The sequence below is a fragment of the Eptatretus burgeri genome, chromosome 14 (assembly GCF_056783735.1).
Source record: "Eptatretus burgeri isolate ZD-2024b chromosome 14, Ebu_testis_v1, whole genome shotgun sequence".
In the NCBI taxonomy this organism is placed as follows: domain Eukaryota; kingdom Metazoa; phylum Chordata; class Myxini; order Myxiniformes; family Myxinidae; genus Eptatretus; species Eptatretus burgeri.
In genome coordinates, this window is record NC_140974.1 from 75,874,955 (window position 1) to 75,892,239 (window position 17,285).

Sequence of the window (17,285 nt, forward strand, 5' to 3'; positions counted from 1 at the left end):
TAAACATGAAAATAAAATAAATACAGTGTAAAATAAACAAAAACAAGAATTTTACCTTTTGAATTTTTTTCCAAAACAGCAAGGTGGGTGAGGGTGGATATTACGAACTCGTTCGTACTGTCCTCTGCTGTCAATAGAAAACACAAGACTTAAGCTTGTAGATGATCATGCTGTTGGAGAGGGGAGGGTGGAGGTGAGAAAGATGTGGATGTAGAACTTGCGATTCCTGTTGGATCATCGGGAGCACGACGAAGTCGCCTGCTGCATTGCCACATAGAAGAATGGTAAAACGATCCTTGTCCACCTTAATCCAGAGCACATCTTTCTTGCTTGGAGAGAAAGGTACGATATAGCATCGTCTTCCAAAATGATCCTGTTTCTTCAGCGTTAAAAACCTGCTCAGACATAAATCCCTTTTCCTCGATTCATTCCAAGAGCCATGGTTGAACTGGAGCCTTCAGTCCCAGGTGCCTCTTGAAAACATTGGTAAATCCACAATGGTTTCTCCTGACACCGGTCCACTCAAAGCACAAGTAAATCCACAATGGGTTCTCCCTACACCGCTCCACTCAAAGGCATTTGTATCTGTTTGGTCCTCGATACATATCAGGATCATCAGAGTAGAATGAGAGGTTGCGCTTTGCTGGCCTTGCACGGATATTTGACTCATTTTACACGCAGTTGATTCATTGATCCTATAATGGCGGCCTTCAGATGCCACACTTTCACTTCTTGTCGACGTCTCAAACAACTAGATCTCTTCACACAATGTCATAACCTTCCTCTGCCTTTTCTCACAATTTTGTCCATTGCTTTTATTTACATTTGGGCACCATTGTTAACTGTTGTGTGTCTACGATATCATGTAGATCTAGTATTACAGGATCTCCATATGTCATTTCCTGTTCGATGACGATTCATTTTTATATTTAGCTTCATTCCCGTATGCTGTGTTGATTACAGTATTTTTTCGGTGCATAAACTGCACCATTTTATCAGCAAAAAAGGTAAAAGTTGGGGGTGTGGTTAATTTACATGGGTGTATAAAAAAAATCAGAAAAATGCTTGTGATTATGACATGACAGATGAGAACAATGGAGTTATTTATGAAAACAATATGGATATAATGGACATACATGTGATTATGACATGACGTGTAAGTGTGAAACTGGACTGTGAAGGAACGTGAAGCGGATTTGATTGTTTTGCGTGTTCAACCTTTGCAAACTGGACTTCTCAAAATACCCACATTTAAAATTCTTACATATCCATCATCGGATTGGTGGGAGGAATTGTTGTTGAAGGCAGGAAGAAAGGTCGTGCTGTTGAAACTGGAGGATGTATAACGGACCAAGCGTTTTGGTGAGCCAGGTTTTGCGAAATATGACTTGTGAAGGAGGAGAGCAATAATGGAATGTGCTGAAGAAGAGCACGTGGCATACTGATGCCAGAGAAGTAAGAGAATTTGATCATTTTAATGCGTTTTCAAAAGCTTTTGAAGGAAGAAGCATTTTCGTCAATGAAGATCATCAGGAAATGATGGAGGAAAAGGAGAGATGTACAGGAAATAGGAAGGGGGGAGGTGGGTGGGACAGATGAGGGCAGAATAAGATTGTGTGTCAGTGAGTTTTGGGTTTTTTTTTTTTAACTTTGAAGCGAGGGGGAATAGGATGGCATTGAAAAGGCAGAAAGGACCAAAAAAATTGGAAAAAATATTCGAGATATAGGATGACAAAATGACCTCAAATCCAAGTTGATTTAACTCTAGCCATCCGCAAAGGCCAAGGCTGTGTAAAAAAAACAAAACAAAAACAAAACAACGAACTCAGCAATAATGTGTGATTTATCACGGGAATTTTTTCATGAAAATGCAAACTGCACACAGGGAAGAATCTATAACAGAAGAACACAACGGATCCGGTTTGGAAAATTGAATTTTACCCGTCTCTCATCTCCCCTTCAATTTACACGTCTCGACCAACACTGCTCTATCACTCTGTTCCCTTTCTCTTCCCTTGTTACTCAACATGTAAGTGTCTGCACAGCTGGAAGTTATTTTTCAGTGTATTTCTGTAATTCTGCCTTGCTCGTCATTGCCTCGTATGCATTTGGTTATCAGACTTTAGTTGAAACGTGTTGTCCTCAATGTGGTGCAGCAATGCAGGAAGAGGCCCTGAAGCTCGTGTTGCTTGCTCTCGAGGATGGCTCAGCCCTTTCACGGAAGGTGCTGGTTTTGTTTGTAGTGCAGCGCCTGGAACCTCGCTTTCCCCAGGCATCCAAAACCAGTATTGGCCACGTGGTGCAACTGCTTTACCGGGCTTCATGCTTTAAGGTGAGAATGCACGGTATTGAGCAAGCGTCGCGTTGATCTTCATTTTCACTTCACGGTGTTGACAATTCCGTCTTGGCTCACCTGGAACATGGTTCAGGTGAGCTTATGGAACGGCACGTCATGCTGTTTTAACAACCTTCTTTTCTCAAACCACTTAACCAATCATTGCAAAACTTTAAATTTGTGATCAACTACCCAAGGGAAATATAGTTTGTGAACAATGATGCCGTCAGTCACGTGGTATGGCAGCCATATTGGATCAAAGGAAAACCTTTAAAATTAATCTTCTCTGAAACCATGTAACCAATCAATGCGAAACTTAAAATATATGATCGACTACCTATGGGAACGTGGGATTAAAATAAGTTGATCCGGAACACAATATGACCGCCAGTGACGTCATGATACAGAAATTGAGCAATATCTCAAAATTTGAATTGTAGACACTTTTATCAAAATCGGGCTAATTTTCAGACATAGGAAGTGACATCCTCACACCCGGAATGAGGCAATATCTCAAACTAAGTTTCATAGAAAGCAGGGAGTCAAACGACTGTGAACATTATATCAATACTACCTGACCTAAAATGTGGATTGCAAATCTAGCTCTTATTTTTACCCTGGTCCATCCATCACTCACCTTTTTGTCAAACAGTGAGGTGAGCTACAGGACCATTGGTCCTCAATTTGTTTGTTTTTTAATGCCCTGACATGACTTGCAGGTGACTAAGCGTGACGAAGACTCCTCGTTGATGCAACTGAAGGAAGAGTTCCGCACGTATGAAGCTTTGCGGCGCGAACACGACTCTCAGGTGGTGCAGATCGCTATGGAGGCCGGCCTGCGCATTGCGCCTGACCAGTGGTCCTCCCTTCTCTACGGAGACCTCGCACACAAGTCCCACATGCAATCCATCATTGACAAGGTGTGCTGGGCAGGGGGTTATCGGTGCTTTGTCACCGATGAATGTGTGATCACTCTTGGAGATAAACATTCCTTCAAAATCAAATGTATATGTATAAGAGCAAGTCTGTTTGTTTGTTCCTGATAAGTTTCCAAACCTGTGGTCCAATGTCCCCAGAAATTGTGGTACTCCATCATTTTCACATGTGGAAGGTCAATGTCACCCAGAAAAAATAACTTTTAATTCTTCATCAAGTCGATATAAAAACATGTGCGTTCGGTGAGTGAGCGTTAAAAGCCACGTGACGTATACCCGCCCCTCTTCTCACACATGACGTACGATATACACCATTTGCCTCAATTTGTTTACAACTCATTGAAATTCTTAATCAGGGGTGTTGTCAAGGACTCCACCATTTTTTTTGGTTCTTTATTTTAATGCATTTATTTTTTACTAGTAATTTCTGCTCCCTCGGGAGTGGAATACGGTGTCAATGCCCCCCCCTCCCCTTTCCTCCAGCAGGGGTCAGTTCAACCACTTGCACGATTCCACGTGTACAGGTGAAAATCACATGTCATCCGCCGTGCCTCGTGGGGGAAGGAGTGGCAGGGGAATTTATGTTGTGTCCATGACCTATCACTCAGTGCCCTGGATACATGCAAAATTTGGTGCACATTGACCAAGACGTTTTCCATTCTCCAAGGTTCAGATGTACATACCCACGTACAGACAATTGCCAAAATTTATTATTATTTCAAGTTATTGATGAACACGTTTGTTTATTTGTTGTCCTTTTTGGCCGTTGATGGATTACAACTATTTCCTTGAAGGTCCTAATTATTCCAATCTTCTGGTTGTGGTTGAGTCAGCCAGTGACAAGCTTTTGACCTGAAGTCTTCCCTGAATATTGTTTTGTAATAACATCAATATTATGCTTTTATAATTGGTGTTGTTGGTACTTCCTTGGAAGAACTCTACCATTAGCAAATTTAACATGGATATACACCTCAACACAGACTTCACCCAAGATGGAACACCCCCTTGGGGAGCTGGGCAAATTCAGACGCTACAACCTCCCTTACTCCTTCTGTCGAGTTTGGTTGATGTTGGATAAGTAATGACCGAATGTGTCGTGGACAAGAAGAGACAGACAGACACCAAATGGTGTATTTTAGTGTGATAGTTCACACTGCATTAAAAAGATGCAAGGATGGCATCAAATGAAATGATATTTGCTTGTCCTCCATTTTCGATGCAAAACTTTGTACAAGTTCAGTCGGGATAAATTCAGCAATTTGCCATCACCTGACCAAATCATGGAAGCTTACATTTTTTGGCACGCTCAAATCGTAGTTCTGCTTTTGCTGAAGCTTGCAATTGGCACTACTTTGTGACCTTCAACGTTCCTTGTTTATATTTTTATTTTGCAGAATTTAATGCCTTTTTTCTGCAGGTGTTGAGATTTGGGGATCAGCTAAATGAAGGATGAGAGCTCTAACATATTGTCGTAGCCATGGGGTCATCCCAGTGTCCTGGTACAAATCCCGGTCGGCCGCATCAACAGCCGGCCGGTTCAACGGCCCCAAGCCAGATCATGTTTTTTATCGCCACAATACTGTGCTAATGGAACCACCGCGTCAGTCGATGCGTCGCAATAAGCTGGTGCCGTGTGCCTGATCTCTGATCAATGACAAGGTGTAGCCGGTGGGGTGCACAACACGGTCTTGTTACAGGGTGCTGGTCACTGTGCCCATTCAGTCCTTTAACAGACATGCCAAATTGTACGAGGTCCGTCTAAAAAGCAACGGGACTGACTTCACAGAAATTTTATTTCAAAAAATATATTGAAATCACAGCTTGTCCCCTTCAAAATAGTTTCCCTCCAGTCTCACACACTTGTCCAACCTCTTCTTTCACGCTTCGATGCACCCCCGGAAGGCTTCTTCTGGAATCCTCCAGAGCTCCGTCGTCATGGCCCTTTTGATGGCCTCCACATCAGGAAATCGGGTCCCCTTGATTACCCCCTTGAGCATGAGGAATCGGAAAATAATCACAAGGGGCCATGTCTAGTGAATACGGGGGTTGCTCCAGAGTTGGCACGTTACTCTCTGCTAGAAACTGTCGGATGCTCGGGGCACTGTGAGCAGGGGCATTGTCATGTTGAGCACCCAGGCGTTGTTCTCACACAGATACCTCCTCTTGTCCCGGAGTGATCTCATGAGGCACCAGAGGATGTCCTTGTATACGTATTGATTCACTGTTTGACCCTGTGGTAGAAACTCGAAGTGGGCGATGCCCTTGATGTCAAAAAACGCGATGAGCATCATCTTGACCTTCGACTTTGACATCCTTGCTTTCTTTGGTCTTGGTGATGCTGGACTTTTCCACTGACGACTCTGCCGTTTGGTCTTGGGATCGTATTCGAATATCCACGATTCATCGCCAGTAATGACTCTCCCGAGCAGGTCTGGATCGTCCTCGAGGCGCTTGATAATGTCTTGACAGACACTGACTCTTTGCTGCTTCTGGTCGTCAGATAACAGCTTGGGGACCATCTTTGTGCACACCTTGTGCATTTCGAGATTTTCAGTGATGATGCTTCAGACAGTGTCATTGTTGATGGAAAGTCCCTCAGCAATCATCTGCACCGTGAGTCGACGATCTGTGCGCACCATCTGCTTCACACGCTCTATGTTGTCCGTCGTTCTGCTCATTGAAGGTCTTCCAGACCGTGGATCGTCTTCAACCTCCTCCCGTCCCTCTTTGAACCTCTTGTGCCATTCAAATGCACGTGTACATGACATCTTTTCTTCCCCATAGACTTGCTACAGCATTGCGAAGGATTCGGAAGGTGTTTTGCCAAGCTTGGCAAGAAACTTCAGATTGGCTCTCTGCTCACGACTCATAGCCTGATGACTCAGAGTAGACAACGTGTAAAGCATGACTTGTAAATAAAATCACACAATTAGCGCAGTCGACCATCACCAATAATATATATTGCTGGAATGTTGCGAAAGATTGTGACGCAACCCGTTCATTCAAGTTGTGAAAGTGGAGCACACAGCAGGCTCAGTCCCGTTACTTTTTAGACGGACCTCATATAAGCGGTCACGACCACGTGAATTCACCCCCGAGACAAGTGTATTTAATAATAATGGTCAGACAGGGGACGGGAATACAAAAATGCACATTCTAAACATATAATGGAGCGATCTATAAATGATGGAGCAAGTGTATTTATGTCCAGCCACTAACGCCAGCCTATTTTATGATGTAATAAATAAACAGCGTTTATCCGTGTTGTTTGTATTTCTGTTAGAGCAAAATATAATAAAATATATTGCGTTTGTGTTGGTAGGACCTCTGGTCACCCCCTCCTCCCCTCCCCAGGCTGTTTATCTGTTGAAAGTACCAATTAGAATGGTACTCGGGAGAGCGCACACCCCCACCAGGATGAACAGTTTACATTTTTTATTTATCCCATTGCTAAGCTGGATGTGCATCTGCATCTTAACCGAAATCAAATTGGCTTGTTCTTTTCACCTGTCCAACTCATCCACCAAGTTTTGTAATAACCCGACAATAAAGGCGCTGTCACACCTTGACTATTTCGCCAGCGTATGCCGACTTATGAAAAATTTGTCTAAAACGCTGGCACACATCAAATACTTTATGGGTAAGTTTTGTATACGTTTTGTACTTTGCGGTTGTCCTCAAATTTTAGCATGCTTGAAATTTTACGACGTATGCCAGCGTATGACTCGCACGTTCCGTTACGCTGGCCATAAGTTGTAGGCACGTTATGCGATCGTTGACACACGTCGACACACGTTACTTGTAAGTTACTCATAAGTCGAAACACGTCGAGCTAATGATTAGCGTACCTGAAACTTATTTATAACCTATGAGTAACGTGTTGTTGGCTCGTTACACGATAGTTGACACACGTCGAGGCACGTTATGCGATCGTTGACACACGTCGAGGCACGCTACTTCTAAGTTACTCATAAGTTGAAACACGTCGAGGTAATGCTTAGCGTACCCAAAACTTATTTCTAACCTATGAGTAACGTGCTTTGAACCTATGTGTAACGTACCTCCAACGCATATTGACGTATTTAGACGTATTAGATTGACGGCTTCCGGACGACCACAGAACTTACTGAACGTGTTTCTAATTTACAGCTACCGTATAATGGCGTATTGGCAGCGTTTTAAAAACAAAAAAAACAATAACTTCCGATATTTCGTCACGTGCCGTTACGTCACGTCCGATTGCCTCTTCAGTTTGCTCATGTCTTATTCTTAGTTCCTCCTCTGAATATTTTGTTTCAGGATATTGTCACGTCGACGTCGAAACTTAAAAGCAAATGTCCGAATATATTTTAAAATTCGTGATAGACTAAAAAAAAAAAACAAAAAAAAAACAGATATTTCGTCATGTGCCTTCACGGAGCCAAGGAGAAAAAAAGAAAATGTGCCTTGACGGAGAAAATAAGTTTTGGGTATGCTAAACATTACCTCGACGTGTTTCGACTTATGAGTAACTTACATTAACGTGTGTCGACGTGTGTCAACGATCGCATAACTTGCCTACAACTAATTCCCAGCGTAGCGGTACGTGTGAGCCATACGGCGAGTACGTCGTAAAAATTTCAGCATGCTTGAAATTTCACGACGTACGAGACGTACCACGAAATATGACAGCATACTTCATCGTTTTTCAGCGTGCTCTTAATGTATTGTTGTGGTTGAGGAAATTCGCAAACCACCATTCAGGTCCCGTAGGTGAGATATCTCTGTAAGTACATGTGTAGTTAGCCCCAAACCCGTTGTTTAGAGGGAATAAATGTGATTCATTCGGGCTGCGACCCTTTAACATAGCCGTTTTTCTGTTCTATCTTTATTTTGAACCAACCACGTCTCAACCGCCATCACACAACAACCACCAACCGCAATTCCGCTTCACAACAACAACAACAACGCCAACAGCCACGACCTTTACCTTCACAGCACCATCCCGCAAACCTCGCATCACCGCCATTCCAAACGTCACCGTGGCCAGGGACCGCCACTTTAGACCCTCCACCACCTTCGCCTCTCCTTCTGCGACCATTCCCGCACCACTTGTGGGTGCCGAGCGTCGGGCTGTCCTGGCCTCGTACAGGGCGTGCGCTGAGCCGCGGGTACAAAGAGCGGCCTTTCCGAGGGGAAGTCGGATCAGGAATGATACACGCCCACTTCCGATCCGTCTAATCGTTAAGCGCGGGGCGATTTGGCCCCGTCTCCAGGCGCATCGGAGTCGAATCGATATATGCAAATTCGAGGATCAGGGGAGGTTCACGCCCACTTTTCCTCCATCCAATGGGCGAGCGTGGCTCTGCCCCCGAGCTCATCCTGATCCGGAAATTTGCATATGGGTTCTCCTGCCGCACTATAAAGCGCCGAGCGTGGGGCGAATTCAGTCAGTTTTGTTTTGGGCTCGGGCGAGTTGGAGAGGTGTGGTGGCGGCGAAGTGTGGCGGCGGCGGAGTGTGGCAGCAGCAGTCAAGACGGGTCTGGAGGAGAGTCAGTCTGTCGGGGTTCGGAGTCTGTCGGGGAGCTGCAGAGAGGGGAAGCCGGAGCGCGGTCGAGGTCGCAGTGGAGTCGCTCGTCGGAGTCGTGGGACCCAAGCAAGCCAGCTATCCTCTTTCCCCAGAGCATCAACAATTCCCCCCTTGCCCCCCCCCCCGCGCTGAGATAGTGCGGAAAGGGGGCCCCGTTCCCACCCCATTCCAATCAGTGCCAACGAAACCTGTGGAGGAGCGCGGAGTCGGGGCACCGCCGCGACATTTGCGGCTCATCACAAGACGGGTAGGCTCCGCCCGGTCTCGCGCCCACAGACCACATCTGCCCCCCTTGTCGTTGAGGGTGGCCTTTTTCTTTTTCTTTTGAGTATATGTGTTGTCGGCTCTGTCTGTAAAGTAAAACTGTGTAAGTGTTGCCGTGTGCTCGTGTCGTCGGTAGTAGATCTGCATTGTTGTGTTCCTTTTGTTACATTTGCTTTTGGTGCATAATTGTTGAAATTGTATATGTGTGCTGTCCGTGTGCCGCGCAATAAATGTGCCTTATGTTGAACTGTTTTTCCCGTTTCGCTTCGTCTTTTCTTTAATTGAATCTCCATCTTACTTCACGTAAAGGGTTGGTCGTGGGCTAAATACGCCCGATAATTAATCGGAACCGTCAAGGTTGACGATAACACCGCTCGGTTATCCCGATAGTACGGAACGGGTTGCTTAAGTGGCCCGTATCCAGGGTCGACCTGCGGCGAGGTGCGATCGCCCGGTCTACCCTCCGTGTGGGTACTTTGGTCGGTCGAATTTGGCGAACAACCCTATCCCATGCGGGGGGCCGATTGGCACGATCGTGGTGAGGCCGAAAGGCCCACCCGTGACTAGTTCCCGGCGTTAGTCCGAGAGGGTCATGACAGAATTGTCCGTCCGGTGGGCGACGTGCCGCGATTCGAGTTACGTGGCCGCTCGCACGCCGGCGGGCGCGAATTCGCAACAGTATACACAACTTACCCATAACATATTCGACGTGTGCCAGCTTGGTTCAGCAAATTTTTTTCATAGGTCGGCATACGCTGGCTAAATCGTCAAGGTGTGACTGCGTGGTTGACACTTCCAATTCTCAGGCGGTTATGATCTAAATCGGCGTGCGGCAGGTTTTTAACAGGCTACGCCACGAGTTCTTCGGCGATACGTGCAGCGCGCTATGCCTAAGTTAAACTATCATTTGGGCATAGGTTGTGAACGCCGACAACAGGCAAAGCATTCGTTGGTATAAGTTATCTATAAGACAACGGAACATTCTGTGCCCGTTACTAATATATTATGCATACAACCAACACGTTCTGAATACGACCAAAACTTTAAAAAAAAACATCAAAATTTCAGCATACGCCAACGTTTTACATATATTTTTATACGTTGCCATTGCTGGCTAAATCGTCAAGGTGTGACAGCGCCTTAACGTTTGAAATACCATGCTATATCATCTTTGGACATATCTCTCAATGGTGAGGAATCACTGAAGAATTATTTATTTTTTTAATCCTCATATCCAGATCCCAATCTTCACTAAAATTGAATCCATTTGTCCTTGGCAGACACCCAAACTGTCCACAACGTTTCATCCGAATTGTCCATAACTTTTGAGATATCCAGCTTCACAGACAGACAGACAGACAAACAGGGGTGAAAACATAACCTCCATCCACCTTCACTGACAGAGGTAATAATGATTCAACAAACCTCCAGATGCAGCTTTTCGTAAGGCCGATCCTGGGTATCTCTGAATTTCCCCCTCGCTGCCCACATATTTATCGTCTCTGGTCAAGGCATGACGTAGCGTGCTCCAACAATCTCTCTCACTCATTGGCCCAATGGTCTGTTTGACGGGTGGAGGACCGCCCCACTGCTACTGATCGCTTTGGGACAATCCTCCCCTTTTCTGGGCCGTTTGTAGCTCAGTTTCCTGCCTAAAGTGCGGACAATGGCCTACCCAGACACTCTAAAGCACATAAAAGACAGATTACAGAGGGTAGAACATTAAAAAAAAAGAGAGGTGGTGGTTTGCGCGCGCGCACACACACACACACACACACACACACACACACACACACACACACACACACACACACACACACACACACACACACACACACGCACACGTACGACGTCTATCTATTCATAAAGCAACACATATGTAATACCTGTATCATTATGATTTAATTAACTCATGCTTATTCTAACACATTTACGACAGAGATAACTAAACAATGTTAAGCGATGTTACCCCCTGGAAGTCATTTCCACAACAATATTAATATTACTGTGCACACGTATCTTGTACATGAAAACAGTAATTTATGAAAAATGGACATACAGTAACATTTCACTCTGAAGGGTTGTCGTTGGAAGGGCACATCATGCTTCTCATACGGCGGAAGGGTTTGTGTCGGAGTGGAAGAACTGCATGAACAAATGGAGAGCAAACATCAATGTAAACTGTAAAGGCTTTCCACATGCTTATGGGAAGGTTCATTACGCGTGGAGTTTCACCTTTTTTGGGACGTCATTCACATGGTATCATATTTCTGCGATACTTGCTGCTTACATATCATACATCTGGGATTGACACTTGTGGTTAACATCGGATTAACAGTTTAGGTGTTATATGTCTGCACCATGTGTGGTTCACTTGGTATCATATGTCTGGGACACGTGTCGTTCATGTGGCATCATAGATGTCTGGGACACTTGTAGGTGATTCAATAGTCTCTCAGTCATCGCCTTTAAAAGTTACTTTTTGCTAAACTTTGGCCATTATCTTGTGTTGGTTGAATCTTCAGCTGCTGCTTCCACCTCATTAAAGCGGTTTTCCAAACAAATTCCTTGTGTTTTTCCGTTAAATCTTCGTCCCCGTGTTGCTGTTTATTTCCATCCAATTTTCCATATTGAATCGTCCGTTCTTGTGCAATATTTATAAAATGTGTTTTCGTGTTTTTCAACGCCTCCTCCTTGGATAGTCGCCATGAAAATGATATGAGTGTGGAAGATTTAGGGAGTTTGCCAGGAATGTCCTTTTATATCATAATAGCAGGCAAGGACCCGTGGAAATGCTGCGTAATGTAAAAATGTGACTTCAAGTCCTCAACCCCCACCCCTCCCAACCCCAAATGTTGAAGCCCCCTCCCCCACCCCAAGTCTTCAAACCCCCTTTCCCAGATGTCTGTCCTTTCTCTGCCCCCATCCCAACTCTCTGTCCTCTCAGGGTCAGGTCAGGTATGGGAGCATGTGCCAGAACAGCGCGTCGCTGTTCTCCTCTCCTCTCCTCCCCCTTTCTTCTTCAAGTCCTCAACCACCTCCCCCCAACCCCAAGTCCTCAAGCCCCCCCCCCAAGCCTCAACCCCCTTTCCCAACCCTGTCCCTTTTCTGCCCCCCACTCCAAATCTCTGTACTCCACTCCCCCTTTCATCTTCAAATCCTCAACCCCCCCCACCCTCCTCCCCAATCCCAACTCCAAGTTCACATAATAATCATTAACTGTCAAGACTGCTGAGGTTTCTCAGTGAAGTAAATCGACAAAAATGAAATTGACTGAATGTTTGATGGAATGTGACTGAACTTGACAATATTAGACATTGGACGGAATCCACTGAATAATTTGTGGATATATATCGGGTGTCCCAAAAAAATATACAACTTTTAAAATGCTTCGTTTGATCCTAAAAAAGCAGTAATTTTGTCACTAATGCTTCATTTCTTGTTGCAGAGACACTGAAGTTTATTTTGATACCAAGCAAGCGTCAGAAAAATGTACAGACAAAAAACCGTACAACAACAGACAAAAATTGTTGAACTTTGGCACCAGACGAAAAGTGTCATACAGGTGCAACGTCTTAACTCGAGGCATTTTGGTATCCACTTGCACCCATGCACCAAACTTTCGGACAATAAAGTGCACCATCGCAAAGTTTACCAATGTGGGAACCATCTGTGACCTTAACAAGGGTCACAGTGGTTGGAAGAGGACAGGTCGAAGTGAAGAAAATGTGGAAATGGTGAGACAGGCGGTCGTTCAGAGTCCAAAAAAATCGATTCAACGACTTTCTGCCGAGACAAACATTCATAAGAGCACCGTTCAGAGGATCCTTCGCCAAGACATTCTCGCCTTTCCATACAAAATTCAAACGGAAACGGTGCTTACTCATCAACAGAAACGCAAACGACTAGATTTTGCAAATTGGTTCTCAGGAAAGTTGGAGGAAGATGCAGACTTCCTCAAAAAACTTCACATGACGGACGAATGCCATGCTCACTTATCCGGGGAGGTAAACAAGCAAAACTTTCGGTACTGGGGAACTGAAAATTCTGGTAATGCATCAACTGAACTGGTGCCTCGATCTGTTCTCAGTCACCATGTGGGTGGCGGTTGGTTGGTATGGGATACTTTTTTATTTTTTTTTCCATACTTTTTGAAGATGACCAGGGACGCACTTGCACGATAAACCAGAGGAACTATCACGAAATGATTCAGGAATTCTATCTGCCTGAGCTACGTACTCAGGCCCATAGGAGAAACAACCTGATCCACATGAGAACCCAGTGGTTCCAACAGGATGGGACACCGCCCCATACAGCCAGGGAAACAAGGCGTTTTCTCAACCAACATTTTGAGGGCCGCTTTATCTCCCTCTACGAAGACGTTGAGTGGCCACCGTATTCCCCTGACCTTACTCCTCCAGACTTCTTCTTGTGGGGGTATCTCAAGGACAGGATCTATGGAAACCCTAGGCCTCAAACTCTTGTTCAGCTGAAGGAAAACATCCACCGAGAAATCCAGAACAGTCCTCAGGAAACGTTTCCCAAAGTGATGGAGAACATGACAACGCGTTTGCAGGCAGTGATCGGACAACGTGGAGCCTTCATCGAACATGTGGTCTAAAAGAAAACGACGATTCTATACCAAGATTTAAATTTTGGTGGCAATTTTGACATTCGTACAATAAACTTCAACCTTTCAGCTTTCTATCCAGCCGTATATCTTTTTTAAAAAATATATGTTATGACCATCCTCTTTGCAGATGAAAAGTTGTATTTTTTTGGGGACACCCTGAATATATATATATATATATATATATATATATATATATATATATATATATATATATTTATATATATATATATATATATTTATATTTCTTACTTCTGATTTGTATGCGAACCAGTGACTGAGATTATACACCACCAGTGTGTGCAAAAAAATGCACATTACTCAATTGTGTGAATATCGTAATATTTAAACCAACCCATGCACTGTCCGACCCAAGAGCTCTTCAATGAGATATCATTCAGAATTGTACCTGCTGTGGTTACGAAGTTTACCTCGTCAGACATAGTCAGGCAACTTGCATTTATATACTGTATTGTTTTATTTATATATATTGTACTTTCTACCTCCTCAAGCTCATCCTATTTCCCCTCCTCTCTTCAAAAAGAGAAATCAAACCGAGGAACGTTTTTTCCATAGTCTTATTCTTCATGTACTTCCTGTTCTCCATTCCTACCCCCCCCCCCCTTTCGCAATATCTCCAAAACTGCATCTTCATCTAATAAATACCTCTTCCTTGCTTGAAAGACATTTTAAAGTGCTTAATTTTCCTTACTAGAAACACTCGCTGTTAGTGTTTGGGAAGTTTGGGAAGCATTGGGAAGTCGTCTCCCTCTCTTAACGATGGTGGTGTTTGCACTTTTAGTCGCAGACCCCTTCAATGACTCCATTGCAAGTCTGTCTTTATTGTATTTATTTGAAAATTAGTGGAACAGGATGGCTGGGCCATTGTATCACACCCGCATGTGCGCATCGCCAGATGTTGGGTATGGGCTGCTTCGAGTCATAATCGTCAAGCTGCTTACAGTGGTTCCATTAGTGTCTTTGTTTATTTAAAAAATAAATAAAATCATTTGGATTTATTTTAGAATATATGTCCTCATTATTTCATGCACATAATTACTTCCAGTTCATCTGAAGTAATGTTTCTTTTTCCTCATTATTCTGTCTCAGCTTCAGACCCCTGCTTCATTTGCACAGTCAGTTCAAGAGTTGACCATTGCTCTACAAAGAACTGGAGATCCAGCAAACCTTACCTGCCTCCGGCCTCACCTGGAGCTCCTGGCAAACATTGATCCCAGTCCAGGTGTGGAATGAAAACGAGATAGCTTTATTTTCTTCCTCATAAGCCTTTCCTTTGGTTCCACATAAGACATTATTTTGGTTCTGCTGAAGACATCCTTTTGGTTCCTTATAAGACATAGTTTTTCTTTTTTTCCCCAGCCCTGTTTGGTGAATTTTGTCTCCTGTTTTCTGTGGGATGTGTAGATGCTGCAGCCCCAGAATGGGAACCACTAGAGGCTGTTCTGGTGGCCATAAAGAAGGTTGTCCAAGGCCTTGTAGACTTCATCCAGAACTACAGCAAGAAAGGCTTTGAGCAGGCTCAGGTAATAAATTCTTGTTGTAACTAGAACTGCATTTGGTAGAGCGTGTACCTCTGCCAGGCTGAATGGTTTATGTTTTGTATCCCACTGATAGGCTGGATTTGGATCTGGACATGAAAAAAATCGAACCTGCTTGTTCTCGTCACCCCACCAACTCATCCACCAGGTTTTGTCATAACCCATCCACAACTATACATCATTTTTCTCGTATCCAGATTCGGATTCGGATTCGGATCTTCACCAAATTCAAATCAATTCGTCCGTCACATTCCCAACATGTCCACCAAGATTCGTCCGAATCCGTTCATAGCTTTTTAAGATATCGTGTGATATTGTTACGAATTTGGAAGCCTTTTGCACACAGACAGTCAGCAGTCCCATAGTTCAGGTATCTCGTTAAGTATATGTGGATAGTTAGAATCCCTCCCCTATGTCTAATGGGTTAATTTCATGTGTGCGCTGCGGGTTTCTTTCTTAGTCAGGTTTTTTTACATCTTTAAATCTACCAACGCCAACAAAACCCTCACTCCACTCCTCCCACTCTGCGGGCGAACAAGCGCTTCACCCGCCCAACTTTCACTTCACACCACGGCACCATAACGCACGTGTTTCTGACTACGGACGTGGGCGGAGCCCCCTCACCTCGGAGCTCTGACTCCGCCCCATCAAAAAAGAATGTCTCCCCAGTGTCGACAATGGGGAAGGCAAAAGAGCCTATCTCGGGGGAAGACGCCAACACGCCCCTCCTCCAATCGCGGCTGGCCACCACGACACCCAAAAACGCCCTGTCCAATTCGGAGGCGAGTTACCTGAGAGCGGATCCCCCCACTGGGGAGGGATAAGAAGGATTGCGAGCTGTTTCCCGGGGGGGGTTCCTTGGTTCCTTGGTTCCTTGGAGGTCGTTCCTTGCTTCTGGTCTGCTGGGCTCTCCTGGTTGTCGGTCATCATTCGTGGCTGGCCGGGTCGTTCGTAGGATCCTGGCTGTGCTCGTTGGATTCTGGTTCGTGGGTTCGAGTCCCACCGTGGTGGGTTGTGTTGGAGCGCTCGAGCTGGGGATCTCCGTTCCCTTCCACGGACTCCAAGCTCCACAAGTGTTAGTCGGTAAAACCGCACGAGGTGGCCAGGTACCCGACCAAACTCTAACCCCCAGCTTGCCTATCCTCCACGGCTGGAGGGTCCGGATAAAGGCCAGTTGGCGCCAGTTCTTTTTGGGTGTGTGTGTTCGTCTCTGGCCAGTCTTGTAAGTAAAACTGTTAAGTGATTGCCATTGTACATTTGCCTGCATTTATATTTGTGATTAAGTCTGCTCTGTGTTTCTCTCCCTATTGCCCCTTGTAAATAAATAACTGTTAAATGTTCCAGTTCGTTGTCTGTGTTTTCTTTCATTGACCCAGTATGGTTCAGGCATGCGAATTAGGGATGCCGATTGTGCCTTAAATTGTTATTTGGGCCAGCGCAGCTTTGGTAATTCCCGCTTGGTTACGCCGGATCCGAGTCGGCAACAGCGACTCGGTTGGGACAAAGCCGGCCAAGGGTGTGGCTTCCCCGGTTGCTAGACCGTGTTGCTAATTAGGTAAATTGGAATCAGACAAAAAGACCCTAACCGTGCGGTCTAAATATTGGCGTCCATGGTCCATTAAGCGACCCGTCGACTTCGGAGTTATCCGGAGTGACGACCTTCAATTCCGGGTGTTTGGTGGGGGGGGGGGGAGACGGCCCAACTGCTCTATCTAGCGGTCGTTCCCCACCCCCGAACCCGGCACCACAACAATTTATCATTTTTGGCCCTATCTCTCAATGATGAAGAATCACTTAAGAAATTCTCAGAGCCGGATCCTGTTTCGGATCTTCACCAAAATCTAAGCATTTCATCCTTCTCACATACCCAAGCTGTGCACCAGATTTTGGCCGAATCCATCCACAACTTTTTGACATATCCTTTTCACAGACAGACAGACAGACAGACAGACATGATGAAAACAACCTCTGCCCACCTTCGATGGTGGAGGTA

The 17,285-nt window shown here is 45.0% G+C and overlaps 1 protein-coding gene across 7 annotated transcripts in view; it reads left to right on the forward strand.

The window, feature by feature from the left end:
- Positions 1–17,285, forward strand: part of LOC147013648 (roquin-1-like) — a 176,870-nt gene that overhangs the window by 101,699 nt on the left and 57,886 nt on the right. For 5 of the 7 annotated variants that reach the window (XR_015051404.1, XM_085855722.1, XM_085855720.1 and 2 more), the window contains 5 exons: positions 2,157–2,332; positions 3,055–3,255; positions 14,844–14,976; positions 15,159–15,277; positions 15,369–15,440. Coding sequence is in view for 6 of the 7 variants with exons in the window: in XM_085855722.1 (XP_085711848.1) it covers positions 2,157–2,332; positions 3,055–3,255; positions 14,844–14,976; positions 15,159–15,277; positions 15,369–15,440 (701 nt within the window). In the remaining variant the exon portion in view is untranslated. The remainder of the gene's footprint in view (positions 1–2,156; positions 2,333–3,054; positions 3,256–14,843; positions 14,977–15,158; positions 15,278–15,368; positions 15,441–17,285) is intronic. The other 2 variants (XM_085855723.1, XM_085855725.1) reach the window with 1 other exon arrangement.